Raw genomic sequence first — 27,984 nt, 5'->3', positions numbered from 1 at the left:
GAGATTTTTTTATGCCTTTATATATATTATTTAATAGTTAAAAGTAAAAAAAAGGATTTAGCGGGCTTAGCCCGCCAGCCCGCCAGCCTGCCGTTAGGTGGGGCGGGCTGGAATTCTGGGACCGCCTCATTAGGCGGGACGGGGCGGGGTTCTGGCGGGGTGGGCTTCCCCGCTTGCCACCCCTACTTTCTCCCTTCCTTTCTTTCATTTAGAAAGAAATCACACAAACCCTAGCACTGTAAGCCTACATCACCGCCGCAAGGAGTGGAATACTGCCGCCGTCCGTCGCACTCAAAGTTCGCCATCCGTCATCTATCTTCCCTCGTGCTCCAAGTCTTCAACCCCTGTTCGCTGTCACCGATCGCGGCTGCTTCCTCGAGCTCGGTGTCCGTCGTCTTTGTCTGCTCAGCCGTCCTTCCGTCGTCGTTTGTTTGCCGTTCACGTTCATGTCTTCGTTCAGCTGTCGTCTTCGTTCGCGTTCTTCGCCGTTCACGTTCGCTCGGCGTTCATCGTTCGCGTTCACTCGCTGTTCACTGTTCGAGTTCGTGTTCGTCTGGAAGCCACGTTGCTCCGCTTCAAACTCTGCGACCAACCCGCGCGCTCCACCCAGCCGTCGAACTGCTCTCTTTTGTCGCCGTGAGTTCCCTAAACCCGCCACCAGACAATACACTCACACAACACCAATACTCTTCTTCAAACTCTGCATCTTCTGATTTCTATTACAATAAGTAATTATTTGATTTGGAAGTGGTTTGGATTTTTTCATAGACTGAATAAAGTTACAATAGTTATGTTCTCTTCTCTGTCACATTGAAATTAATCTTTGAATTCTCTTATTTCGTTTTAATTTTACCGCACTCAACATGTTTGATGAAATGCTTTTACCATATTTATGGTTGGTTTTATAATTTCTAGCTTTTAGAAACTTAGTAAGTTGATTGCATGTGAAATTAGAATAATTGGATCATAGTAATTAAAAAATTTTAGCTGCACAAATAACATCTTTGCAGAAAATATATAGCATGATGATTCCACTTGCATTAGTGTTCTTCTGGTAGATTTTAATTGTTATTGTGAACTTGTTAATTTGCTAATTGTTCTTGTGTTCTTCTGTTACTTTTAATTTTTTTGTTTTTGTTGTGATTTTCTGTTCTTGAACTTGTTAAGTTGATAATTTGCTAAATTGTTGGGCTGCTGTTGTTTTAATTTGCCAAATTGTTAGATTGCTGCGACTTAATTTGTTGGATTTTCAATTTAGGTCATGTTCTTGTTTATTTGCTAAATTGTTGTTGTGTATTTATTGTTTATATGCTGGATATTGGTAATCATTGTCTTTGAGATTATTTACTATGCAGGTTTAGTGTCATCACTGTTTTGGAATGTTTTATAATATACTAATGTTTGTTGCTGTTTTGTAATTGCTGGTTGCAGGTTTAGTGTGATTATTGATTAATGTTTTGTAATGTTTGGTGCTGAATGCTGATTGTTGAGTTCAGATATGGTTGTTTATTTTGACTTGGGTAAAGAGACTTATGGTCATTTTTTCCTACCTTATACCAATTCAAATTATTATTTTCAGAGGATGAGCACTTATTTATGTATCTTGAGAAACTGTCTTTGTGTGTTATGAGCATTTGGTGAAGCTTTTATTGTACCTATTCAAAGTTTAGTTTCACCAAATGGTCTTCAAAGCAACTCATCCAAAATGCTGATGCACAAACCCAAGTCTATTGTCTCTTAAAGCCTGTATGCTCCTTCATTTGGTGAAAGCCTTTCTAGCACTAGTCCACTACCAACTTTGTTATTAATAATGTTATCAAATTTATTTATCCAAGTACTATGTTTATTTTTTAGTTGGATTTGTGATAACTCATTTGATATTCTTCCTATTCTTGTCAGATATTTCTTTTAACATTGTGTACTGATGAGGAATTGTATTTCATTAGAAAAATTTCATACTACCCTATACCCTCAACTTAATACTTGCATATTTATAATTTATTATTCTATTCTAAATCGGTTTTTTCGGTTGAATCACTGGTTGAACCAGTAAATCAGTGAACCAGTGACTAAAACGGTTTGATGATCGGTCTGGTTCTCAGAACCTTGGTTTTTGCACTTTCTTTGCTTTGTGTTTGTGTTGCTATGCGTCACACAGAGATTATTATTTCAGATTCTTGTTATTGATTTTGGATTTGATGATGATTATAAGATATGAGATGTGTGATCTTGTTGCTTTTGATTGTTGTCACTCTGAATGAAATGAATATTTTGTTGTTAGATTAACGATAGGGTTTAAAGAGATTCTTCCTTTAATTATTTGGGTTGACAAAGTGGCCCAACGGCCCAAGGGTCCAAGAGGACAAAAAGAGGAATACAAAAAAACATCACCCCTTCCTTAGGCCGGAGCAAGGAACAGCAACATCCGCCGTGTCACGGATCAGGTTACTGGAGGCAAATGGCGTACTGGAACGCCCGGCGCATCCTAGCATCTACGCTCTCACGGGCTCTCTCTTCGTCTTCCTCTGCACCTGCAACCATTTCTCGATGTCGTTCTCGCTTGCCATTTGCTCTGTGTGCCGCCAAACAAACCCTACTGGTTCCTGATTGTGCGAGGCTCCACGGGGTTCGGACCAAATCGTCGGGTTCGGGTTACTCGCCGCTGAACGATCCCTCTCCCAATTGGAGCAACCGTCCTCCCAAGGAGACTATTCTTCTCGATGGCTGCGACTACGAGCACTGGCTCATCGTCATGGAGTTCCCCGAGAATCCCAAACCCTCCGAACAACAAATGGTTGATGCCTATGTCAAAACACTAGCTCAAGTTCTTGGAAGGTCCTTCTTTCTCAATCTCAATGCCTAATTTGCTTCTTTTTTCTTTCCTCCTGTTTTGATTTTTGAGTTTTCTGCTAACTATGTAGTGAGGAAGAGGCTAAGAAGAAGATATACTCTGTTTCCACTACTACATATACTGGTTTTGGCGCCCTCATTTCCGAAGAGCTTTCTTACAAAGTTAAAGGTAGGTTTTTACCGCTACTTTCTTTCTGATTCCTCTTCCCATCAGCCCTTGTCTTTCATTAATGTCGAAGCTTATTAGATTTGTTTTCATTACTTGCATGTGTTAAATTCTGATTTGCAAAGCATTTTTGATATCATAATTGCTTTGTATTCAAAAGACTTCTCAAATTATTTCTGTGATGTTTAAATACCTTTTGGAGTTAGGGCACAAGTATCATACTATATATATATATAATCAGAATTGGTGTTTCACATTTATTTGCCTGTCATTCACTCTGTATAATTGTGTGTTGTAAAATATGCTTAACTATTGCTATTTTTCCTGCCTTAATAGAGTTACCTGGAGTTCTTTGGGTGCTGCCGGATTCATATCTTGATGTTCCCAACAAGGACTATGGAGGTGAGTTTTGGACCCTGACATAATCAACATGTAATTTGATTGTTTGATCATTTTTTCTTTTTTTTTTTTAATTGATATTGGTTGTTTTGATCATGTAACATGAATTTTCAGGTGACTTATTTGTTGATGGGAAAGTGATTCCAAGGCCACAGTATAGATATTCTGAGAGGCAACCAACTAGGAGCAGACCTCGGCCACGGCATGACAGGCGTCGTGAAACAATGCAGGTTGAAAGGAGAGACCCTGTTCAAAGACAAGACTGGAACCAAAGTCAGGGAGGACCTATGCAGCAATCGACTCCAATGAACAGTCAAAACTCTCCTTCTGGTGGACCAAAATGTTAAACATGATTTCTGCTTGACAAATTTCCCCCATAGTTATAGTGGAGAATTCTGATTTAAGTTCTGAATCTGCGGCATGTTGTATGTCCATGGTTTTTTGTTTGGAAATGACTCTGCCTGAACTTGGACATCATATGATTAGAATCTTTAGTATCATTATGATGATGTGATATCCAATTCAGATCGTTTACTATTAAATTGATAAACTTTTGGTTGCTTGTACTTAGTATTCAAAGTCTCGCAGCATGGATCCTTAGTAATCTGGTTACTTTTTGCCAGAGACAAAGCAGTTCGCCTTTTGGGATACTGATTGTTTTACATATTTGTGTCTGTAGCCTTTTTATCTGGTCAAGTGTGAAATCCAAGTGTATATGTGTCTTGGTGAGTTTTGATTATGACTAAGAGGAGTTCTTTGTTTATTTTGTTGGGGAATACTAGGTAAAAAATGACTATCTTGAACAACATGAACAACCACCAATCACACTACACCATAATTTAATGTTACTAATTAAATTTAAGATTAATTTACTCTTTTAACCCTATTAATTCACATTATTTAAACATTGTTCAAAAATGTTGTTAGTTACTTATACTTTTCCTATTTTGTTTAAAGTTTTGTTACTAGCAGCTGGCTAAGTCTATAACCAACAATTAAGCACCATTAGATAATAACAGAGCCAAGGATTGCTCAGATATTTGCTTCAATAATTTCCTCCGACCTTGGGCTTGGAGTGACGTAATTGAAGATTGTTTATTTCGAATCTATGGTAAAATGACTAGCAAAACAAGTTGAAGTGGAGAGACGCATGTGGCATTGTGAATTTTGTAAATCTCTGCTCTAGACTGAAAAACGGAAATATATTGTGAATCACTGTATCCCATTTACATCCAATATTTGGAAAATAAAATAAAATATCAAAATCAATTGAATAACTGAATAGGCAAAGTTATTTATCCAATCTGTTGTCATGTTATTTGAGACCAAGCATAGATACGGTGTGTGTATCATACGATCATATCACATTACCGGATGTCTGAAATTAATATAAAGATAAAAAATAATACAAAAAAGGGTGTGTTAATCTGATCTTACAAACAATAAAACGGATCTATCTCCTTAGAGTAATATTAAAACTCAAAAGAGGAAGCGAGTTCAGACAAGCGTTTCATCATCATAACGATAATTCAACAAACAACCGCAACCTGCTCTATCTTGAAATCAAAAACAACAAAAAGAAGGGTTTCCTTCTCTCACTCAATCATCAGATCAGATCCCAACAACGTAGATATGAATTCCAACCAAAACAAATCATCCCCTCTTTCACTCAACAACTACAATTTCGATTTCGATCTCGGCATCGGATCCAATCGCCCCAAGTCCCTCAACGACCAGAAAGCCCCCAATTCCTCCGCCCCTTCTTACTCCTCCTATTCTTATTCCTCCACCGCCACTTCCTCTTCCCAACCGAGGCCTTCCTGGCAACCCAACAAGCCCTCATGGTCCCACAAGCCCGTCTCCGCTCCTGCCACTCAGACTGGGTTGCCCGGTGGTCCCCCTTCCATGGTCGGTGACATCTTCGGCAAGTCATGGGGTTCCACCCAACCTTCCGCTTCTGCCTCCGCCTCCGCCTCCACCGTCGGCATCGCTAACAAAAACCCTAACCTTTTCGGAGACCTGGTCACCTCTGCGCTTGGCCAAGGTCCCAGGAGCTCTTCCAATGTTCCTCTAAAAAACGCAACCCCTGCTTCCAAGCCTTCAGCTCCCGCCACTTCCACCTTTTCCATGGGAAAAATGGAAGATTCTTTGCCCAAAACTGCTAACACCGCACAGAGTAGTACAAATTGGGGATCTTCTGCCAATTTAGGGGGTTCTAGTACCGGGTATGGTGGTACCAGTATGAATTCCAACAGAAGCCCGAATCTTGGGGTCCTTCATTAAGTACTATGGGTGTTGGTGGTTCAGCTGGTAGTGGATTCAGTTCCAGTAACAATGATCCGTTTAGTTCTCTGTCTGGTATTGGATCAAAGCAATCTGGTGCTGCTAGTCTTAATTCAGCTGCTAAATCCCAAAAGAATGATTTGGGGGATGATGGTTTTGGAGATTTTCAGAATGCTTACAAGCCAACCTCTGCAGCTTCTGTTAATGTTGGAATTGACATTGATTTTGGTGGATCTGCCACCTCGAATCAGACCCCAGTCCAGGGATCTGCTGGTGGTGCTGATCCAATGGACATGTTTTTCTCATCTTCCTCAGCATCTGCCGGAGGCACTGCTGCGGCTACGTCTCAAGGATTTGGAGGACAGGCACCTGCAGAAGTGGAAGATTGGGGTCTGGATTCTGAGTTTGGTGGAGGAGGGCATGATTTGGGTGGCACAACCACTGAGCTTGAAGGGCTTCCCCCACCTCCTGCCGGGGTGTCTGGTGCCGCTGCCAAAAACAAGGGGATGGACAATTACAAGCAGGGCCAGTTTGCTGATGCTATCAAGTGGCTTTCCTGGGCCGTCATCCTTCTGGAGAAAGCCGGGGATAACGCAGGCTCTGTGGAGGTTTTGTCATGCAGGGCTTCCTGTTACAAAGAAGTTGGGGAGTATAAGAAGGCAGTGGCAGATTGTACAAAGGTATACTTAGGCCTGTAGTATTACTTTGTGTTTAGAGTTTGAATTATATAGTAGTTGTTAGATCTATAAATGTAGCTTTTTGAATCACTAATAGTGTGTTTAGTTTCCCTTCCCATATGGAATTCCAAAACATTAGTTTAGCTGAACTGCAAAAGACAAGCTTTAGTCCATTAATTCTCCAAATCGCAAACTAAGCGCATGCTAAGTATCTGCTGACTTATGTAATTGAATGTTGTTTCTTGTTGTAGACATGAATTAGCCGCCACAATATGGTATGGTATGCTATTGGCAAACTTATTTGCTAATGAAAAGAAAGAATATCTCATTAGATCTATTTGGCTTACAATATGAGATCTTCTCCTGGCTTATAATGTCATATCTTTGTTGAGACCATAGGTAGCATGTATTGAGTTCAGCTATTGACTGTTGTAGTTGGGAGAGGTTAGGATTTCCCTGTACATTTATGTTGGCTCCACGATGAATTGCTGCTATGAGCCTATGACTTCTAGGATGAATCAAACCACACCAATTTCTTGATCACCATTTATTTTCAAGTAAGTGTTTTCATCTTTATGTTGTTTTGTTTGCAGGTTCTAGAAAATGATGAGAAAAATGTGTCCGTCCTTGTACAGCGTGCTCTCTTGTATGAGAGTATGGAGAAGTACAGACTTGGTGCTGAAGACCTGAGGACAGTGCTAAAGATTGATCCTGGGAACAGAGTTGCCAGAAGTACCGTTCACCGATTGGCTAAGATGGCCGATTAGTGATGATTTTTTCTCCTTTCATCCAATTTTTACAATATATAGGTCTATCTATACCTACACCTTTACCCCCGGTAGCCATGATTGTCAGGGGGTTCATACGTATGAACTGCTTTTTTGATTTCTGGTTAGCCTTCATATGCATTTCTCTGTGTCCTTTATTTCATTCTGGCCATCTCACGAGATTAATTTTCTCGTTTTCTTCAGAGACATAAACAGCTAAACGTAATGTGAGTTTCCATATTCTTTTCCTATTTATGTTGTCCCAAGTGTTTAGATTGTTTGCATGTTATGAAAGTGTTTATTGGTTGCACTTTCGTTATTGAGTACCCTTGACGAATTCTTTTGGATATAAAGAATCAACCTTACGCCATGCTTCCTCATCTCTTGAAGTCATCTATGGACATGAGATTTGTTCTGGGTTGTTATAATATATGTAAAGGATTTTTTGGGTCTAGAAGTTCATGAGAATTTTATATAGACTTCGTTATTGTTCTGCTGCATTCTTTTTTTTCTATACGTGATGTGTGCGCACTAATCAGGAATCACATCAATTCTGTATTCCCTTCTCCAAAGAATATTTATGCAAATAAATATCCAATTCAATCTCTATCTATCATCTCGACGGATACTACTATCTCTGACTAAAATAATGACAATGCATTTCATAATCGTTCATACCGGAAAATAAATTGGTAAAAATACCACGTTGTTTTTGAAGATAATATGCTCTTTAGTTATCATATGCAATTGACTTTTCTTCAATAAGGTTACCGGTTTTTCGATTCACCATACCGAACGCTAAAACTGGAAGGTAAGAAAAATCCCTAATAGGCTAATACACAACGGAAAAGTCCCTACTAAAAACAATTCATTAGTTATCATTGTTACTGTTTATATCAATCTTTGCATACAAAGAGTGAGTATGTAATCCTCCCAATTGGTCCTTGAGATTTGCACGTTTACTTATTTTGGTTCTCGAAATTCAAAATTTCTTATAGTGGTCTTCAGATTCAGGTGCAGGCATCAATTTGGTCTCTCGACCCTTTTCGACAATGCATCATCAAACTGAGTGCTAAGGTGGCAAAAGTTTGTCATGTTGGACTCTCCAACAATTAGGTAACATAGCAATATTTGATTTTGGACCTCATTTAGTCCCTACTCCCTAGAGCCCTAAATTATTCTTCTTCTTCTTCCTCCTCCTCCTCCTCCTCCGCGCCGTCCCTCTCCTCTCGCTTCCCCTTTTCTACTTCCTTGTCTCCCGCCCAATCTTTTTCCCATAGTAATATGATTCATGCTTGCTGCAGCACCTTCTTCCCTTGCTTAGTGCATTTCATGTGTCTTATTTTTAGGTGGAAATAGCTTACTTCGATAATGGAGGCATTCTTCCATACCTGATAAGGAATCTCATCAAGTAGTGAAGTCATTGTTAATGAAAAATTCTAGAGCCGATTGTTGTTGCAGGCTTTTCAGTTCTCATGTTGTAAAACGTGTGATAATAAGTTTTCAATAAATTGGAAAACATCCCTTAAGCAGGGATGTAATTTTTGACTTTCTTCTCAAGCGTTTATTAGTTACTCGGCTTATAAATAGTTACTATATTCAGTTTAATGTCTTAATTTTTGTGTCATAACTCTGTCTATTGAAAAAGAATGTGGGATAATCATATTCATTAAAGCAAAATGAATAGAGATTTGAATTTTTTGCTAATAATTCTTAAAGATATCTACTTTTGATTGAATTATTGTAATTATAAGACACTCCTTCCATTTCAATAACCTCTTTTAAAATTGATCAAGAACCCTACCGGAAAAATGAAATGATCAACAAAAGCATATTGCTATGGGAAAAGAGGAGATCGTGTCAGAAAAAGGGAAGTAGCGTGGTGGAGAAGGCGAAGATAAAGAGGAAGTCAAGAAGAAAGGAATGGTTCAGGTGAGAGACAAGAAGAAGAAAAGGGAAAGCGAGAGGAGAAGGATGGCGCTGAGTAAGAGGAGGAAGAAGAAGAAGTTAGGGTTCCACGGATCAAATGGGTCCAAAATCAAATGTTGACATGTCACCTAATTGTTGGAGAATCCAGCGTGTCAAGATTTTGCCACCTCAGCACTCCATTTGCTAACTCATCGCTAGAAAGGATCGAGGGACCAAATTAGTACCCAAACCTAAATCTGAGAGGCCACTATAAAAAATTTTGAATTTCGAAAATTAAAGGAGGTAATCACACAAATTTCAAAAACCAAAATGCAAATTTACTCTTTGGTGTTTCATAGGGATGTCAACGGGGCAGGGTGGGGGTGAGGGATGCCTCTCTGCTCTCCATCCCCTCCCCTAGATTTGTTCCCCGTCTCCGTCTCCGTTCCCGTTCCTCGCCGTGGGGAAATATTGCTTCCCATCCTTATTCTCTACGGGGACCCTGTTTCCCATCTATTTGATAGTTCTAACTAATTATTAATTTCCATATGAATAGAACTGCAAGTATTCATCCTATACAAAATAGCAAAATTTTATACAAAAAGTCTAAACAACAAAATGATGATTTCTTTTGAAATAACGTAGTGGGGGATGCAACGGCGAGCCAGAGGACAGAGCAGTGGATAAGGTGGGAGATGCAGCAACAGAGAGAAAAATGGACATGACGACAGAATTACGAAAAGGGACGCTGCAAATAGAGAGCACGATGCGGTGAAAGTAATGGCACCGTGAGGCGTGATGGTGCGGTGAAAAAGGAGAGTGACGAGAGAATGACTGCAGAGAGGTTGGATGAAGTATGGATAGTGTTAGAGGTCTCTGAATTAAAGAAGGATTATATAAATGAGAATTAGGAGTTTTAGGTTTATATATATATGTGTGTATGTGAATTGACTAAAAAGTATATATGAGAACTAAATTATTAAGGATAATTTAGTAAATTTATGAATTTCAGGAATTAGTAGGGATCCTCGCTCGGATCCCCGTGCCTGCCTCGAGAAAATTTCGTACCCCGTCCCCAGTCCCGTGTCTCGAAGAGTTTTGTCATCCCTAATACTCTTCTAGTTATAATAAGCCACTATTATTACTCCAATCCAAAACCCGTTCCTGTCTCTTGCTACGCCGTGATTCACTTCCACTACTTAACTATGATTCTATTAATTACCGATGGGTCATGGGCTCATGGCATGATTCAAAAATCAAAATGTGCAAATATGAAAAAAAAAAAAAAACAACATCAAGATCAAGATCAATCCTTTTCCAATAAACTATTGGTAATAATAACGTCACCTAGTTTGTAATGTACAAGGCAATATAATGTCCCTCAACCTCCTCGGGAAAGATATAAACCTTACAAAACAACAAATCAAAGAAGCAAAAAAATGACAAAGAATAGAATCGAGTTGACACTTTCTTTGACACAATTCGAGAAGAAACATATGGGAGCAAGCAAAGAAACACACATACCCGGCCTTCATTTTAAAAAAGACTACTACTCAGCTAACAATAAATCATATCGTAAACACCGAACCCAAGTTATGCAAACAAGCATACGAATAAGTTACCAAGAGTAACACAGAAGTTCAATGGTCATCGTGCTTTTGGTCATGTAAAAATTCCTTATTCTATTTGCAATGAATCATACACTGAGGTTGAGGCAATTTCGAACAAACAAGCCAACCAAACTACTGAAATCAAAAGAGCTCAAAACGATTAAACACTTCAACTCCGGTAGGTTCAAACTTTAAACAACCAATCAATCCTACAGCATACACTCACTATACAAGTACAATGATGGCAGTAATAAGAGAGAGAAGGGGGGGGGGGGGAGGGAATGTTCAAGAGTAATGTGATCATGATTCCGCGATTTTGGAATAACGACAGTAATATTCAAGCATCTGCTATCACTACATGGCATTCCAATTCAATAAGAACTATCATCAGTCCAAGACCTTACCTCAAGTCACAAACAAATCAAGACAATAAATAAAGACACATACTTTTCTACATATAACTTATAAAAGGCCATGCTTTGCAAGCAGAACCCGTATAGATTACCCTAAACCCATGCACCAATGATCAATAAGAACATCAAACCAGAATCACGTCTCTTAAACTATTCCAAACTAACTGTTAGGCGGGAAAGGAATTTGCAAGAAAAAAAAAAGACTAACACAACCATGAAAGCAAAAAAACTAACCAGAACAGAATAGCAAATCTAAATGAAGCAATTACCATGAAATTTTATGATAAATAAGAAAATTATTATATACAATATTTACATTTAAATTCCCAATTAAATAGAGAGGTAATTCCAAGTTACCAACTAACAAGCGTTAATTCGACGAATTTCTTTTCCAAGCTATGAAGTATGAACTAGCAAATCAACAAATTGGGGTCAATCTAGCAGGAACTTTTTCCCTATCACCAGAATCCACAATCGCACCATCCGCAAGGATTTGAACGATCCTCTTGAACGCGAAATGGATGCAATTCGAAAGCATGATCCAAGACAGCACCTGGTACACGAAATCGAACGCAGGGTCCGGAATCGAAGACGAATGTTCATCCCAATCATTATGCCCGTCCCCAAACCTATTGAAATTCCAACGTCCGCCGCTTCCTCCGAACCCTCCGCCGCCGCCTCCTCCGAAAACACCATCGCCTCCGTCGCCAAAGAAAAAGCCCTCGTTTTCGTTGTCCCCGGCGCCGTCGCCCGACAACTTGCGCTTCGTTCGTCGTTTATTCCGAAGAAGCGTCCGACGCGGCATCCTGTACGATCTAGGCTTCACTGGCGGCGGCGCCACCGCGTCGTAAGGCTGAAGGATGGCCGAGATCTGGTCGGCGAGGGAATCGGTGACGGAAACGTTGCAGGTGGAATTGCAGCTACGGAGGACGCATAGGCCTTTCGCAGCGGTGACTGCGACGGTGTCAGCCGCAACGAGAATGTCCGCAATCATCGCCATGATCTCTCGCCAAACGGGGAATGAATGAATCCTGTAAAAAGTGGAATTGAATTTTGACTTTGAGAGAAGAGAAAGAAAAAGAGGGGAAGCAAAATAAGAATCGGAATAGGTTTGCTTTGAGGAATGTGAAGACTGCAAGTTTGGCCAAAACGCTAACGTGTCAGTTGGACTGTGACAGCTTCCTCTGTCGTTTTTAGGAAATCTCGTTATGTGGTCACAGGTCAACTGAGGTCCAATGGATCAGAATTGATTTTTTTTGTCATGGGTTAGGATTTTGGGCCAGCCCAATTACACTAAACAATGTGGTCATTACCATCTGATCTGATTATTACTTACTATTTTTTAGCATCTTTTTTGACCGTTAAATTAATAAAAAAAATTTACTATTAAAAATTTATTAAATATATTAAAAAATAAAAAATATATATTTTTTAAAAAGTTATCGTTTGTATTTTTTTAAAGATTTTTTTCTAAAAAAATATGTTTTTTATATAATAAATGAACAAAAAAGTACTTTTATTTTATTTTACTCAAATATAATTGATAAATAAAAAAATCCTTTTACATAAAATATTCAAATATAAAATTATTTTTATTTTTGTAAAAATTTTTTTTAAAAAATATTATTTAAAAAGAGATATTTTTCGAGAATGGTGTCCAAACAAATCCTATATCTTTTATAATTTTACAATACCAAAAAATATGATTTTTTATTTAAATTAAATAAATATATAAATTATGAAAATATATGAAATATGAAGTAATTACGTAAATCCGTAACTATACATATCTCGAACGTTGAGGAGTAAGACAAGAAATGAGTATATCTCATTGTTTGAGACTCTGTTAATGACATATTTTAGGTGCATCCAGAATATGTTTTACATGGGAGATCAGATACTAAGTAGTTGAGATACGTTTCAATTTAAAAGGGGGTTTCAGTACCGAAAATACATGCAACATGTCTAATTGGGGCATCAGCATTCGAGATGTAGTTGAAGAATGGACTGTATAAATAGAGTTATTCTTTAAGATATCTTGGGTGCAGAGATACTTAAAGCATAATACACATATTCGGATGCTGAGAGTAAAATTACACGTTTGACCATATTTCGGATGCTAAGTTCCAAATTAGGGATGTTGCACGTATCTCAAGTGCTGAGACTCCATTTTAAAATTAAACATATCTCGGGTGCTCAGTATTCGATCTCCTATGTAAAAAATATTCTGAGTGCACTTAGGATATGCCACGGTATCGCTCGATCATAAAATGAGATCTCAGACCCCAAAATATGCTCATTTGTAATCTTACTCTTCAGCGTTCAAAGTGTGCATGATTACGTATTTATGTAATTACTTTATATTATATTATATATATATATATATATATATATATATTTGACTTAAATAAAAAATTCAAAAATATATGTTTTATATTTTTAATATAAAAGTAATCATATATATAATTGTTTCGAGAGTTACCTGAAACGTTGATATCTGAATATGAGGTCCAGGTTCCTTGGTGTGATAGTGTTTGTCTTCTTTGGTGCTGAGGTGGTATCTACAAGAGACTTCAATATTTAAGTGAGTAAGGACTTTAGACAGATTTTTAATAGAGTAAAACATAAGTTATGCAGATGTCAGTGTATTTATAGTAAAATGTGATAACCTTCGTGGTAACAATAATTTTATCTTATCTTATATTGTAAAAGTTTATTGAGATTTTATCTTCTAAATAAGATAAAGATAATAAAAAAAAGATTTAAAGAAGCAGTTAAATAAGTATACATCGATTTCTCCTTTCAAAAAAGTAAATCCCTTTGAAATAGACCTTATATTTTTATTGGGCATAATTTTATAATTTGAATTGGGTATGAACAGTAATATTTGTGTTGAGTCTTTTAACTAGCAAACCAAACACGCTGGGAAATACTAATTGCACACGAGCTATATTTTTTCGTCCATATCTAATAGAAGGGAATTACTTATTTATTTCTTAAAAAATATTACAGTTTTGGGGAAAATATACTACTATGCTAGTAAAGATATAATATTTTTTTTAGTGACTGAAATAAATTAAATAAAGAAAAATAAAACAAATAAAATAAGTAACTGCTTAAATAGATGGATAGTTTTGTTTAAGACTACTTTTAAACTCCTCCCAAGGTGAAAAAAGCTCCACATGCGAAAGTTGTAACTTTATTGCCATCTTTGTCATAATATCTGCCACTGTGTTTGCATCTCTCATAATCAGACGAAAGTCAACACGCCAATTTTAATGCATGATATCTCTTATTTTGAGCACTAATGGATCAATAAACCCAAAACCATCTTGAGTAACAAGATTAAATGCTTCCATACAATCCGTCTCACAAATAACATCTCGTTGACCCACATCCCAAGCTAAGACAGATATCCTCTCCAAATAGCAAACAATTCTCCTTGAAGAATACTATTACTCTCAATCATTCCCAAACACCCCCTTTGTCAGCTCTCATTACAATCTCTAATAACACAAGCAAAACCAACACTATCACCTGAACCAAAATAACTAACATCACAATTAATCTTAAAAGTACCAATGGATGGGGATTTCAAAAACCATTTAGAATAGAGGAAAGGGATATACGTTGTAATTTAAAAATATTCCTAAACTTTTTTTCTAAGGTTAATGCCAGACAAATCACTTTTTTCGGAATAAACTGTATACAAATATGCAGATACCAAAAATTAGACATCATTAAGTTAATATTCTATTTAAATTATAAATATAAATTTAGTAACGAAAAATCCTAAATGAGTTTTACATTCTTAATTCATCAAAAATTAAAATTTATAATTTGATTCTATCAAAAGTTAATCCCATTGTTAAATAATCCATTAAAAATTGTAAATAAATATGCAAAATAATAAAATTGCTATTGGCTTTTTCTGTGTAAAAGATTTGTCCATTTCAGTGGAAAAGAAGGTGGAAAGGGCAAAGCGAAGAAAGAAAAGAAAGAAGCGAAGCGAAGCCATGCACATGTCGAACCTCGACGTTCAAGCTGCCGTACCCATCTACTTCTAATCAATCAAAATTAAACATAAATAAAGAAATAAATCTGTACGTGGATCGGATTCGAATCCACCCAAACACGGTTCATGGAATCGCGAATTGCCGGTGGCAGCAGCAGCTGCCACCAGTACCACCAAATTCAGCCGGAGGCTTCGACGTCGTCGTTCTGGCCACCGCCGGAGCCTAGTCGGATCTTCGATGAGTTGCCGGAAGCCACCATTATATCCGTGTCTCGGCCAGAGGCCGCCGACATTACCCCCGCTCTCCTCTCTTACACCATTCTTTTTCGCTACAGACAGGTACGTCTTTCTCCCGTCTCCATTTCTTCTCAATTCCGCGATCCCGAGATCACGTGACATAATTGCCGCACGTGCCAGCTTCATGTTGAACAATGTTCACTATTATTTATTTATTTACTTATTAATGTTCATTCCATCATCATCAGTTCAAGTGGCAGCTGGTGAAGAAAGCTTCCCAAGTGTTTTATTTACATTTTATGTTAAAGAAGCGCGCCTTTATTGAGGAAATTCATGAGAAGCAAGAGCATGTATGTGTTTAATCAGTTCTAATTTTCTATTGGAAGCTAAGTGCTTTTGTAGATTATTTATAATGTGATTCTGATTGATTACACCTTGCAAAAATTTGGATTTTAATGTAATCTTTGCTCAAATATTATATTAAAGGTTAAAGACTGGCTTCAAAATCTAGGAATAGGAGACCTTGCAGCTATGGTGCACATTGATGATGAAGCTGACGATGAAGTCATGCCTTTAAATAATCATCATGATGAAAGTGTTAAAGAAAGGTGATCACCCTCAACACCAGGATCTTAGAACTGCATCTATGATATCCTGTGTGGCTGGAATCGCTCATCAGTTGCTTTTTGTTCCAGAGATGTTCCATCTAGTGCTGCTCTACCAATTCTGCGGCCAGCTTTAGGAACACAAGAGACTACAGCAGACAGGGCAAAGATTGCGATGCAGGGGTATCTCAATCACTTTTTGGGAAATATAACTATTGTTAACTCAAGAGAGGTATGTGCTGTGCATTCACTTTGGAATTTCAAGGACTGTGCTTTAGTTTGTTAGTGTAACATGTGAAATGAAGGCAATTTGCTTCCATCTGAGGATGACCGAGGCACCCAGCTAGTATTAATTCATTTGCATGGACGTCATAGCTAAGATATAAGTATAATAACTAGATATATCGCAAAGACAAACTGATGAAAATTTAACAGAGGCTTCATTCAGTTCTTGCATGCTTATTATTTTATTCTTCAATTTAACTTCATATCATATTTGACAGCCTTAATAAAGGAAAGCTTAAAAAAAGGCCAAACAGGGGGAGAAAAAAAAAAAAGAAAAGGAAGGGGGGGGGGGGGGGATAGAAAATTAAAAGTTTATCAGTTTTATTGAAATGTTGATTGACCAAAAAGTAATTAAATTTCCAAGATACACATCCTTGTTTGTGAAGTTCAAGTAAAACCAAGTGTGCACCCTACAAAAATACCACTCAAGTTGTTGGAAACCTCCTTCAAACCTTCTTATTTTGACTGTTGCTTCTGTTAGGCTCAAAGTTACTTTGATGTTTAGCTACCATATTTGTTATGTCATACATCTCATATGATATGGACCTTGTTACCTCTAAATCTGTAATAAATTTTGTTTTCATTCAATGTTCATGCCTATTTACCATTTGTTATTGAAGAATCAATTGTTTGACTGGTCTGTAATTTCTTGTTGCATTCTTGCTGTAGGTTTGCAAGTTTCTGGGGGTATCAAAGTTATCCTTTTTACCTGAATATGGTTCCAAGCTACATGAAGATTACGTGATGGTGATGCATCTGCCAAAATTTTCAAAGGATGATAATTCCAGAAAGTGTTGTTTGTCTGATTGTTTTCGTTGTTGTAATGATAACTGGCAGAAGGTAACAAAATCTTGCTTTTGAGACTAGGCAATATGCTTCATTCATCTTGATCTGTTTTGAAGAATGTTAGACAAAGTAGGTTGCATCTTGCATAGTAACAATAATACATTGGAACTACTGAAGTAGTCAGAAATCTTGTTAGGACTGCTAAGTTACTGGTACTTTTATCCTCATATATTTATTTCCATAATTAAAACGATAAAATATTTGTTAATTGTTATGAATCATCTCTCTAAAAGTTTAAGTTTTTTAGGTGAAAACATGTGCATGACTTTATACTTAAACCAGGATTTCAGGAATACCAGAATGCAGAAATTTGAGACTAATATGATAAGGGACAATGTTCTGTCTATATATAATACTACAGTAATACAAATATCAAATGTTGAGATAAACTTAAATTGTAAGAACGTTCTGTTTTTATGGTAGATCAATTGATTTTTGATATTTGTGTCATGAAGCAATGATGTTATTATTTTCACTATTGTTTCATGAAGTTTTTTGAGTAACACTATTATATTTGGTTTGACTTTACCATGTATCAGCTTCCTGTCTTGTTCTGTGCAGGTTTGGGCAGTACTGAAACCTGGATTCTTGGCACTGCTAGCAGATCCTTTTGATGTACAACCTTTGGACATTATTGCTTTTGATGTACTACCTTCCTCGGATGGGAATGTGGATCATCGTCAATCACTGGCACAAGAAATGAAGGATCGAAATCCCTTGCGCCATTCATTTAAGGTAAGAAAGGTGCTCTTGTATTTTTGTTGTTGCCTCATTGTCTTACTCTTGTCACTTATGACTTAAGAGGATATAATGCTAACTGTAGGTAACTTGTGGAAACCGGTGTATTAGAGTTAGAGTAAAAAGTAGTGCTAAAGTTAAAGATTGGGTCACTGCAATTAATGATGCTGGACTCAAGCCCCCTGAAGGATGGTGTCATCCCCACCGCTATGGTTCTTATGCTCCTCCAAGAGGCTTAATCAAAGATGGAAGTCAGGCTCAATGGTTTGTAGATGGTCGTGCCGCATTTGAGGCAATTGCTTCTTCAATCAAGGATGCAAAATCAGAGGTTTGTATAGTCTAGTACCAGAACATTTGAGGCCACTTATTGCATAATTTTTTTATCACAAGAAGGAAAATAATAATCAATTTTGAGTTCTGTTCAATGATCGAGAGATTCATGCAGATATTTATTTGTGGCTGGTGGTTGTGCCCAGAACTGTATCTAAAGCGCCCTTTTCATGCTCATGCTTCATCAAGGCTTGATAATTTGCTGGAAGCAAGAGCTAAGCAAGGGGTCCAGGTAACTGTTAATGTGAATCCTATCAGCCATCTGCTTTGCAACTTACTGATTAGTTTTGAAGGTTTCTGAGAATGTTGGCTTTCATTTATTTTATTTGCATTTGTTTCACCTGTGATAATATTTCCTTAGTTGGAGTTGCTACTCATCAGCTATTTATTCATGATTTTTTCTCCCCAAAGACATGTTGAGATCTTCATGATTCTTTTTATTTTTCCAAACATGCAGATTTTCGTTCTTATCTACAAAGAGGTAGCCCTTGCTTTGAAAATCAATAGTTCTTATAGCAGGAGAAAGCTTCTTAGCATTCACGAGAATGTGAGGGTATTACGCTATCCTGACCACTTTTCTACTGGTGTTTACCTGTGGTATGCAAACTTAATTTCCTAAGCTTAATTGTATATCTTGTTATACTATTATTATTATTATTATGTGAAGAATATCAAAAATATTATTATCCTGACCACTTTTCTACTGGTGTTTACCTGTAAGTTTTTATTTACAAGTATAGAATATCAAAAATGTTATTCGTACACCAAAATCAGCTACTAAAATCAGCCACAAATGTATTTGTGTATAAATACATATATAGTTTAATTTATTTTGAATGTGTATTTGTGTTCCAATATGTATTTTATACTAGTGACTGATTTTGTTGTACACGTAGCATAGTCAATAAAATATGTTACAGATTTATGGTTTCTTATATGGGTTCATGATTATATATAGGTCGCATCATGAGAAACTTGTGATTGTTGACCACCAGATTTGCTTTATTGGAGGACTGGATTTGTGCTTTGGTCGTTATGACACCCCTGAACATAAAGTTGGGGATCTCCCTCCTATTATCTGGCCAGGAAAGGACTATTATAATCCAAGGTAACTTTTGTGCGTAATTGGAAACTAAGATCACAAGAAACTTTTTATAGGTTTCTTTTTATTGGTAATTCATCTCATTGCAGTTCTATACTAGCCATTAATGTTGTTTAATGAGTTTTCAGAGTAGTTTAGTTGCCTATTCAAATTCACTTGGATACTTAGTATAAAACTTCTGGCTTTTGCACTAGGCGTGTATTAAGATTTACCCATCATTACTTGATCAAATGTTAATTTTATGTTGTTAATGCATGGATTTGTTTTCAATTTTTTTGGCAGGGAATCCGAACCAAATTCATGGGAAGATATGATGAAAGATGAATTGGACCGTGGAAAATACCCGCGTATGCCTTGGCATGATGTTCATTGTGCACTTTGGGGGCCACCTTGTCGTGACATAGCGAGGCACTTTGTTCAGAGATGGAATTTTGCCAAGGTAGACTTTGTCTGCTATTGTGTTGAAGTATCCATGCATTCTAGTGCTAAATACTCAATAGGAAAGAAATAATGTCCTTTTTTCTCCCCTCAGAGGAACAAAGCTCCAAATGAGCAAGCGATACCATTACTTATGCCTCGGCATCATATGGTTATTCCACATTACTTGGGAAAGGACACAGAGGTGAAGATTGAATACAGGAATAATGACAACAACAGAACCATGATGAGGGAAGACTCCTTTAGCTCAGCAACTGATGATATTCCTTTACTATTGCCTCGGGAGTCTGGTGGGCTCAATACTTCTGAAGAAGACCCCAGAAGCGGGTCAAGCTCATTTTCATATCTGCGTGACCAGACTGCTAGTAGGCTCAGCAGCGGTCTTTCTTTCTCTTTATGGAAGACCAGAGTTGAACCACTTAGTTCTGATACACCAATGAAGGGTTTTGTAGACAATCTTGATGGTGTGCAAGTGCGTCATCAAAGGAAAATGTCTCTGGATAGAGTATCTCTTGGTGATGTCCAGAATTCAGATCAAGAGTGGTGGAAAACACCAGGACCTGGTGAGCATGGAGGTTTTGCAGAAGACTCTGGACAAGTTGGCCCTCGTGTTTCGTGTCGTTGTCAGGTGTGGTGTTCTCTTTTGTGCACTGACCACACCTTAAACAAATTTTGCCAATGAATTATGGCATTGTGCAATTTCTTTCCTGTGTGTATGGAGATGCGACATCATCTCATTAAAGTTCCAATGAAATATAATTATTCTATTTTCAGCATCAAATATGATTGTTAAGAGAAGCCAGGTATTTGTTGGTAGCATCTAAACTATCTCTCTTTTTATGCAACATAAAAACTAAATCCATTGGACATCAATGATATTTCTGATTCTCTGACAATTTTATTTTATTAAGGATGTAACATATCTTATTCCTATACTATTTGGTATATATAATTCAATTTGTCATTGTATTTTCTACTATTAAAACATCATCTAATTGATAGGTTATTAGGAGTGTCACTCAATGGTCAGCTGGAACAAGCCAAACCGAAGAAAGCATCCACAAGGCATATTGCTCTCTAATTGAGAAGGCAGAATATTTCATCTACATTGAGGTATCAAATTTTACACTTCTTTTATCATATCAATACTGCATGGTAAATAATTTGAAATACGATGGCTTTGCGTATGATCATGCCAAAACTAATTTTGCTTATTAATGATAAAATCTGTCTAGAAGCTCATGATTGTACTGAAATAACATCTAGTGGATATGGGTAGCAATTACATTAAATGCCATACTAATATTTCCTACAGAATATCTGTCCTCTCAGAATATCTTTAGACGGTTGTTTATCAGGATTATAGCAGTATGTGTTGACTTGCATTTTGTTTATGCTATGTTGACATTTTTAGAGTAATGTCTATTCTAAAGCAGTAATCAGTTCTTGTTTCATTGATATATCTTGCATTTATCATCTCTTTTATGTAAGCTGATTGTAGAAATTCCATAGTGTCTGCTGCTATGACTTTATTTCCCAGTTTCCAAATGCTTCTCTCCTGGTTTTCTCAACGAGATAATTAGTTCCTTTTGACACCTTAATGGCTTCCAATTTTTCAACTTTCACTTTCTAATTTTGATTGTGATGCCTTCTTTTTCTCTTCTGAAGTCTGTTCAAGGACATAGTTCTGATTGTTCTGTTTTGTCCTGGGCAACTTCTCCAGAATCAATTTTTTATCTCAGGTCTTTCACGGGATGATGTAATACGAAATCGTGTATCAGAAGCTTTATATCAACGGATTAGGCGAGCTTATGATGATAAGAAAACTTTTAGGGTTATAATTGTCATACCTCTCCTTCCTGGCTTCCAGGTTGGTTCCTTTATTTCCTCTTCAACACTGAAAGAATGTGTGAGCGTGTGTGTTGTGTGTGAATGGTTTTCTCACTTCTTTATTGTGTAGGGGGGCCTGGACGACAGTGGTGCGGCCTCTGTGAGAGCCATAATGCACTGGCAGTATAGAACTATCTGCCGAGGACAGAATTCTATATTACATAATTTGTATGAACTTCTTGGTTCAAAAATGCATGACTATATCTCTTTCTTCGGCCTCAGGGCATATGGTAGACTTTGTGATAGCGTTCCCTTGGTAACCAGCCAGGTACTCTTTCGCGATTATGGTCTTATACCAAAGTTGTTACAGTCAGCTTAGTCATATATGCATACTTCAAAGATTTAATCATATGTGAATATTTCAGATCTATGTTCACAGCAAAATCATGATTATTGATGATTGTACATGTTTGATTGGATCTGCTAATATCAATGATAGGAGTTTACTTGGCTCCAGAGATTCTGAGGTACATTCCAAACGTTTGTTTCACCCATCTTAGGCATTCCAAATTTGTTCGGTTATTTGAATTTTTTTCTTTGCTGATTCATCTCACTCCCCTCTAGAACTATATCAAGTGTAGCTGATGTTTAATTCCAGCCAAAGTAATTTTTATACTTTCGGACTGATGTAGTCAACATCTTGCAACAATTTTTTCTTACTCTGTATTGTTTTTTTCTTGTAACAAGCTATTCCACATTTGAGTTATAGTTTTAAGTTTAAACATAACGGAATTTCCTAGTCCAAATTGTCAATTTGATGCATATTTCAAAAATTGTTAGGTAACAGATTTAGCCTACAAAATGCAACTGAAATGAAGACAGAATAATTTTCATCAGACTTGCGAATCAATATAAGTTCTTTGTTTTATCATAGGACTCTCGATTAATTATTATCTCACCCTTAAAATCTTCAGGAATTGATCTGTTGATTGTCATTTGAAAAACTTTACTTGGGCTTTCAAGTTGTTTATCAGAGCATAATTTTTGCATCACCTTCTGTCCTCTTAATTCTCCCACATATGCATTTCAGATTGGTGTAGTTATAGAAGACAGAGAACTGATTGATTCCTATATGGATGGAAAGCCTTGGAAGGCAGGAAAATTCTCCTTGACTCTCCGATTGTCACTATGGTCTGAGCATTTAGGTCTTGGAGCAGGAGAGGTTAGTAAATTTCAATTCTCTGGAGAGCGTTCATTTCGTGTGGCCTATTTGTAAGCAGTGACGAATCTAGAAAATTTTAATAAAGTATATATAACATAAAATAAAATAAGAGAGACAGAGTAGTGGAGTAAAATTTAATAACATAACGAGGACAATTATACATAATTCTTATGTACTACTTAGAACATTTTTAAATTTTAGTGAGGGCACTTACCCCCACAATTATATAAGTGTATCTGTCCCTGTTTGTAATGCAAATTTCCATCTCTTTCCTCAGGCCAATCAAATAATGGATCCAGTTGTTGACTCTACCTACAATGACATTTGGTTGGCAAGAGCAAAGGTAATTAGAAACATGTGTATGCATACAAAAAAAAAATAACAGAGATGGTTTATTCAAAAGTTATGCATGGTTGGTTATTATGTGAACAACAGTGAACATGTATACCAATGTAATAATAACTTACTAACATTGCTGATCATTGTTCATGGTTGCATTTTGCAGGAAAATACTAAAATTTACCAGGATGTCTTTTCTTGTGTTCCTAATGATGTGATACACAACAGGTAGGAGAGTGGGTGAATGAGTCATGCTCCGTCCTCTTGTCTCTTGTTCTTACATGCTTTGTATTGTATATGCAGATATGCTTTCCGACAAAGCGTTGCTTTTTGGAAAGACAAGATAGGTCACAGTACTATTGATCTAGGGATAGCTCCAAAAAAGTTAGAATATCATCATGACGGAGTTACTGAGAGCATTGATCCCATGGAGAGGTTAGCGTCAGTGAAAGGTCACCTTGTTAGTTTCCCCCTGGAGTTCATGAGCTTAGAAAATCTAAGACCTGCTTTCAATGAAGGCGAGTTCTATGCTGCCCAAGTTTTCCATTGACTATCATGTCTCAGCAAGAGATATGTTTCACCATTACACACACTTTTTTTCTTTTTTTACGTGAGGTTTTGTAAGTTATCGCTTGCAGAGATTTTTCTATTGCAACTCTGCAAGAGAGAGAGAGAGAGAGAGAAAGAGAGAGAAAGAACCCCTGGCGAGGGGGACTCGAGTTACAATATCAAGGAAAAAATATGTATTAGAATGTTTATGAAATTCATCATTTTTTACATAAATGAAAATAACATCAATTTTAATATATACTGATATTTGCTTTTTGTTATTTTATTTGCCGTTAATTTCAACAAATATATCAACTTTCATTTTTTCTTTCTACTTCACCCCTATTAGTTATTACTATATGAATTTAATTTTAATACATTCTCAGTATAAAATAATAACTACTTTTTATATTGACTACATGAATAATCATCTAAAATAACGAATATTATAAAACATTTCACACTATCAATGTATCAAAATTAAACTCTTATTATATTATGCCAAGCTATAAATCATAATCAAAATTATTGTTGCTATTTTTACTACTAATTATAAAGAAAAAGGCCTAGTTTTCGTAATGTTTGCTAATGTAAATGTTAAAATGACAACGTGAGTTTAAATTCCTCTTGGGAAAAATCTGGGAAACCTATGCTTTATGAATTTTCTAAATGCTTTCACCTAAGTCAACCGCAGCCATAAATGAAGATTTTTTTGCCTCTGTCCATTGCCGTGATAAAATAAAATATTCCCCCGAAAATGCACTTATTTTGAGCCTCGACCTCGTGGGTCCCCCTAATACAACTGGCAAGTTGATAGCCTTGTATTTGGTCAATTAGTGGGGTTGTGTTATTGGAAAATATATATCTAAACAGATTGTCTCATTATTGACGTGTTCACTTTGTTGAATTTGTTTTTAATCAAATTAAAAAAGAAAAAAAAGGTGAAGGACTGAAGATGATTTTATTTAACGCCGACCAGTGACCACAATCTAAATTTCATCCACAGAAATAAGTTATTTATTTTTAAGGTACTTGTCAAGTCGTCATAGGCACAGTTGTTAAGTACCGACCCTGCATCACAAACAATCGCAATAGCGGTCCTTCAATTGTATTCTTTTGTTTTTAATTTGTATGTTTTTATTTGGTGTTGAGTCCTCAAACACTCTAATTTGTATCCAAATTCTGATAGCTATACTAAATTTGCCGTCTGATAAGTAATTATTAGAACAAAAGAAGTTGGGGTCGTTATTGGTAACTATGACATTTATTCATTTTTATTGTCCAAATTGCCCATGTGTTCCGTATCTAATGGCTGCCAAAGCAAGGATAGAATGGTAAATTAAACCAGCACAGCAGCAGCTACTACAAACTACAAAGTACAAAATTACAATCAAAATTGTGAACAAGTAAGTCACGTTGGTATATGACGGTTGCGCTTGTAACTTGGTTGGTCAATGGAAAGTGAATAACTTCAGAGGAATCATATTAAGTTGCTCAGGTTCTTGCAGGTAGTTGGAAATCTCAGGCACACTCTTGTAACTGTCCCTTTTTCTCTATCAAATTCAGTTTCTTTTGATCTCATATTGTTTTTAGTACTTTCATTGTGAAATGGGAATCTATAAAACTATGAACCATGATATCATGAAAGAATTAGCTAGGATAATATGTAGAGTCACATGTGTGTAAATGTAAATAATCTGAGACTATGATTTGAATGCAGTGGTCGTCATGGTTCTTTTCCAATCGTTTGTGAATGAGTTGGCACGAAGTGTGTCCATCAAGAAAGAGAAGAAGTGTCAGAAAGATGATGATGGAAGAAGAGCTGTGAAAGAAATGGCAAAGGCAGCAAAGAAGAATGGTTTGTTATTGAAATCATGTGGAGTTGTAAAGTCCACAAAGGCCAACAGCTTTGCTTCTGTGTTCACAAATAAGGGCCAGAAAGGAGTCAATCAAGATCGTGTCCTTGTTTGGGAGGTATGCCTCCACTTTCTCTAAGAATTGATTGCTTTTTAGAATGTTTAAGACTGAGAGTATCAAATTAGAATGTAATGATTTGTTTTCTGATGGTAGGAATTTGGTTGCCAAGGGGACATGATGTTATGTGGAATTTTTGATGGACATGGCCTTTGGGGACACTTAGTAGCCAAGAGGGTGAGGAAACTAGTACCAGCTTTTCTGCTATGCAATTGGCAAAAAAGTGTGGCTGCAACATCATCACTTCACTTGGATTTTAAGATGGAATCAGATGAATATATTCATGGATTTGATTTGTGGAAGCAATCCTACTTAAAGTCTTATGCTGCCATTGATCAAGATCTAAAGCAGCACACTGGGATTGATTCCTTTCGAAGTGGTACTACAGCTTTGACAATTATCAAACAGGTTATTGATCTGTTTATCTTGTTACATTTTCCATGCCCAAAATTTTAATTTGTTAGGAGGATGAAAACAAATCCTTACACCCCACTGTATATCAGAAATACTGAAAAAAACATGCTTTAAGAGATTGTGCAATGAAAGATTTAGAATTAGAATTTCTAGTTTTGGTAAATCATAGATGGAAAAAAACTTTTGGATATTATGGTTGATGAAACTCCACATATGATGAAAGTTGACCTTCTCATAGCTGAGAAGATAGGTATCAAAAATAGTACATGATATTGTTAGAATAAAAAATGTTTGTCTTAATAATGGAGTGGGTCCTGAATTAAATATGGTTAAATAGAAGTAGAGTAGGTGTGGTGCTTCGGTTAGCATACCTATCATTATAATAGATAGCTGCTTTATAAATTCTTTATGTTATCACCACTACTACTACAAAAATTCATTAGTGACAAGCTAAGATAGAAGTATTCAATATTAAATATTAATTAATCAGAATAAAGTAGCCTAAAGTTTCATTTCATTTTCAGGGAAATTATCTGATTACAGCAAATCTAGGTGATTCTAGAGCTGTGTTGGCAACAACTTCAGAGGATGGAAAATTGATTCCAATTCAGCTAACAACAGACTTGAAACCAAATTTACCAGGTGAGGATCTCTCTTGAGTAAGCCAAGTCATGCATGGCTTTCCTTTTTACTTGTTAGAATATATTAGGATATTTATAGGCACTAACAGAATCGTAATAATAAATACATAATATTCTATAATAAATAATTTTAATGAATGCTAATATGAAAAATATAAAAAATACTGTGATTTTACCAGAAGAAAATCAACTTATCCTCTTCAAAACGGATATCATGACTCTGATATTATGTTAGAAAGGGAAGAGGGACCCGAAAAGGTTTGTAAGTATTCAAGTTGTGTAGAATGATACAATATAAAATGGTATTTATAGGTACTAAGAAAATTGAAATAATAAAGACCTAATATCCTATAATAAATATTCAGATATTTTAAATAATGCTAGTTAATCCTAATATATTTTAACGTTACTGAAGGTTGTAGAGTCATATATTATTTTCGTTGAATTTATAGAGGAAGCGAATCGCATAATGGAATCAGGAGGGGAAGTGTATTGTATGGAAGATGAAAAAGGAGTGTACAGAGCATGGATGCCTAATGGTAGATCACCAGGGTTTGCAATTTCAAGAGCTTTTGGTGACCATTGCATGAAGGACTTCGGATTAATATCTGTCCCAGAAGTCACACACACAAAACTCACCAAAAGGGATCAATTTGTAATATTGGCTTCAGATGGGGTATGTATGCAAATCATGCAAATACATGTTATGTTTATGCATGTGATAATATAACTATGGTAGAAACTCAGGTACAATTAATTTAATGTGAAATTGATAGCTGAGACTTAGAATTATTAAATGATTTGATATCTTTGACTAAATTATCATCTAACAACTTGTAGCTATCAACCATACGTAAAGTGAGTTTTCACTTATAATTAATATGAATTCATTATTGTCAGGTATGGGATGTTATGTCAAATGAGGAAGCAGTGAAGATTGTGTATTCTTCAGGGGGAGAAAGAGCAGCAGAAAGGGTAGTGAAACGTGCAATCCATGAATGGAAACGCAAGAGAAGTAGCATTGCTATGGATGATATGTCTGTCATTTGCCTCTTCTTTCATTCTCACTCTCTCTCATCAGCTTCCTCCCACTAACACTATAAACTTGTTCAATTACAATCACTCAAATCACACACAACACAAACAAACAGGAATACATGTATGTATAATAATAATAAATGTATTGATTAAGTTTATAAAGTTATTAAAGGGTATGTATTTGTATCTATGTATTATGTATTCAGGATCAATTTTTTTCCGGTGAATTAACTTGACTCGCTTTTTTATTATTGCACAGAGTTGTCAAATTAAAAAATGAAAGGTATTTGTCAATCATTCCGGCGGTA

The 27,984-nt window shown here is 36.4% G+C and overlaps 4 protein-coding genes, 1 long non-coding RNA gene and 1 pseudogene across 12 annotated transcripts; 4 read left to right on the top strand and 2 right to left on the bottom strand.

Moving 5' to 3' along the window:
* Positions 1 to 2,240: 2,240 nt before the first annotated feature.
* On the top strand, positions 2,241 to 3,981 carry LOC112703646 (multiple organellar RNA editing factor 3, mitochondrial). Its single transcript, XM_025755201.3, has 4 exons — positions 2,241 to 2,835; positions 2,922 to 3,019; positions 3,353 to 3,418; positions 3,530 to 3,981. Exons 1-4 carry the CDS (start codon positions 2,459 to 2,461, stop codon positions 3,760 to 3,762), a joined length of 774 nt encoding a protein of 257 aa, XP_025610986.1. The 5' UTR covers positions 2,241 to 2,458; the 3' UTR covers positions 3,763 to 3,981.
* A 734-nt stretch (positions 3,982 to 4,715) lies between these two features.
* Positions 4,716 to 7,642, top strand: LOC112703636 (uncharacterized; annotated as a pseudogene).
* A 3,696-nt stretch (positions 7,643 to 11,338) lies between these two features.
* Positions 11,339 to 12,210, bottom strand: LOC112703628 (uncharacterized). The gene has a single exon (XM_025755181.3). It carries the CDS (start codon positions 12,071 to 12,073, stop codon positions 11,492 to 11,494), a length of 582 nt encoding a protein of 193 aa, XP_025610966.1. The 5' UTR covers positions 12,074 to 12,210; the 3' UTR covers positions 11,339 to 11,491.
* A 1,345-nt stretch (positions 12,211 to 13,555) lies between these two features.
* LOC140176331 (uncharacterized) lies at positions 13,556 to 23,391 on the bottom strand. 7 transcript variants are annotated; one of them, XR_011867516.1, is made up of 4 exons: positions 23,245 to 23,391; positions 22,936 to 23,033; positions 22,459 to 22,787; positions 13,556 to 13,644 (listed from the first exon to the last, which is right to left on the bottom strand). It is a non-coding gene; the product is annotated as an uncharacterized lncRNA (long non-coding RNA). The 7 variants fall into 7 exon arrangements; XR_011867517.1 differs by having other exon boundaries at positions 13,556 to 13,634; XR_011867479.1 differs by having other exon boundaries at positions 22,459 to 22,765.
* On the top strand, positions 16,782 to 23,868 carry LOC112703612 (phospholipase D zeta 1). The gene is made up of 16 exons (XM_072206611.1): positions 16,782 to 17,055; positions 17,623 to 17,796; positions 17,885 to 18,127; positions 18,245 to 18,361; positions 18,587 to 18,726; positions 19,088 to 19,237; positions 19,514 to 19,670; positions 19,764 to 20,297; positions 20,672 to 20,782; positions 21,393 to 21,539; positions 21,630 to 21,827; positions 21,925 to 22,026; positions 22,590 to 22,721; positions 22,999 to 23,064; positions 23,227 to 23,288; positions 23,364 to 23,868. Exons 1-16 carry the CDS (start codon positions 16,960 to 16,962, stop codon positions 23,608 to 23,610), a joined length of 2,676 nt encoding a protein of 891 aa, XP_072062712.1. The 5' UTR covers positions 16,782 to 16,959; the 3' UTR covers positions 23,611 to 23,868.
* Positions 23,869 to 24,501: 633 nt separating this feature from the next.
* LOC112703596 (probable protein phosphatase 2C 41) lies at positions 24,502 to 27,927 on the top strand. 2 transcript variants are annotated; one of them, XM_025755132.3, is made up of 6 exons: positions 24,502 to 25,117; positions 25,330 to 25,583; positions 25,680 to 25,991; positions 26,522 to 26,639; positions 27,091 to 27,314; positions 27,539 to 27,927. In XM_025755132.3, exons 2-6 carry the CDS (start codon positions 25,338 to 25,340, stop codon positions 27,731 to 27,733), a joined length of 1,095 nt encoding a protein of 364 aa, XP_025610917.1. In that variant the 5' UTR covers positions 24,502 to 25,117; positions 25,330 to 25,337; the 3' UTR covers positions 27,734 to 27,927. The 2 variants fall into 2 exon arrangements, with proteins under 2 accessions (XP_025610917.1, XP_072057204.1); XM_072201103.1 differs by having other exon boundaries at positions 24,608 to 25,144.
* The last annotated feature ends 57 nt before the right edge of the window (positions 27,928 to 27,984 follow it).

The sequence above is a fragment of the Arachis hypogaea genome, chromosome 1 (genome assembly GCF_003086295.3).
Source record: "Arachis hypogaea cultivar Tifrunner chromosome 1, arahy.Tifrunner.gnm2.J5K5, whole genome shotgun sequence".
In the NCBI taxonomy this organism is placed as follows: Eukaryota; Viridiplantae; Streptophyta; class Magnoliopsida; order Fabales; family Fabaceae; genus Arachis; species Arachis hypogaea.
This window is presented reverse-complemented; position numbering and strand designations above follow the sequence as displayed.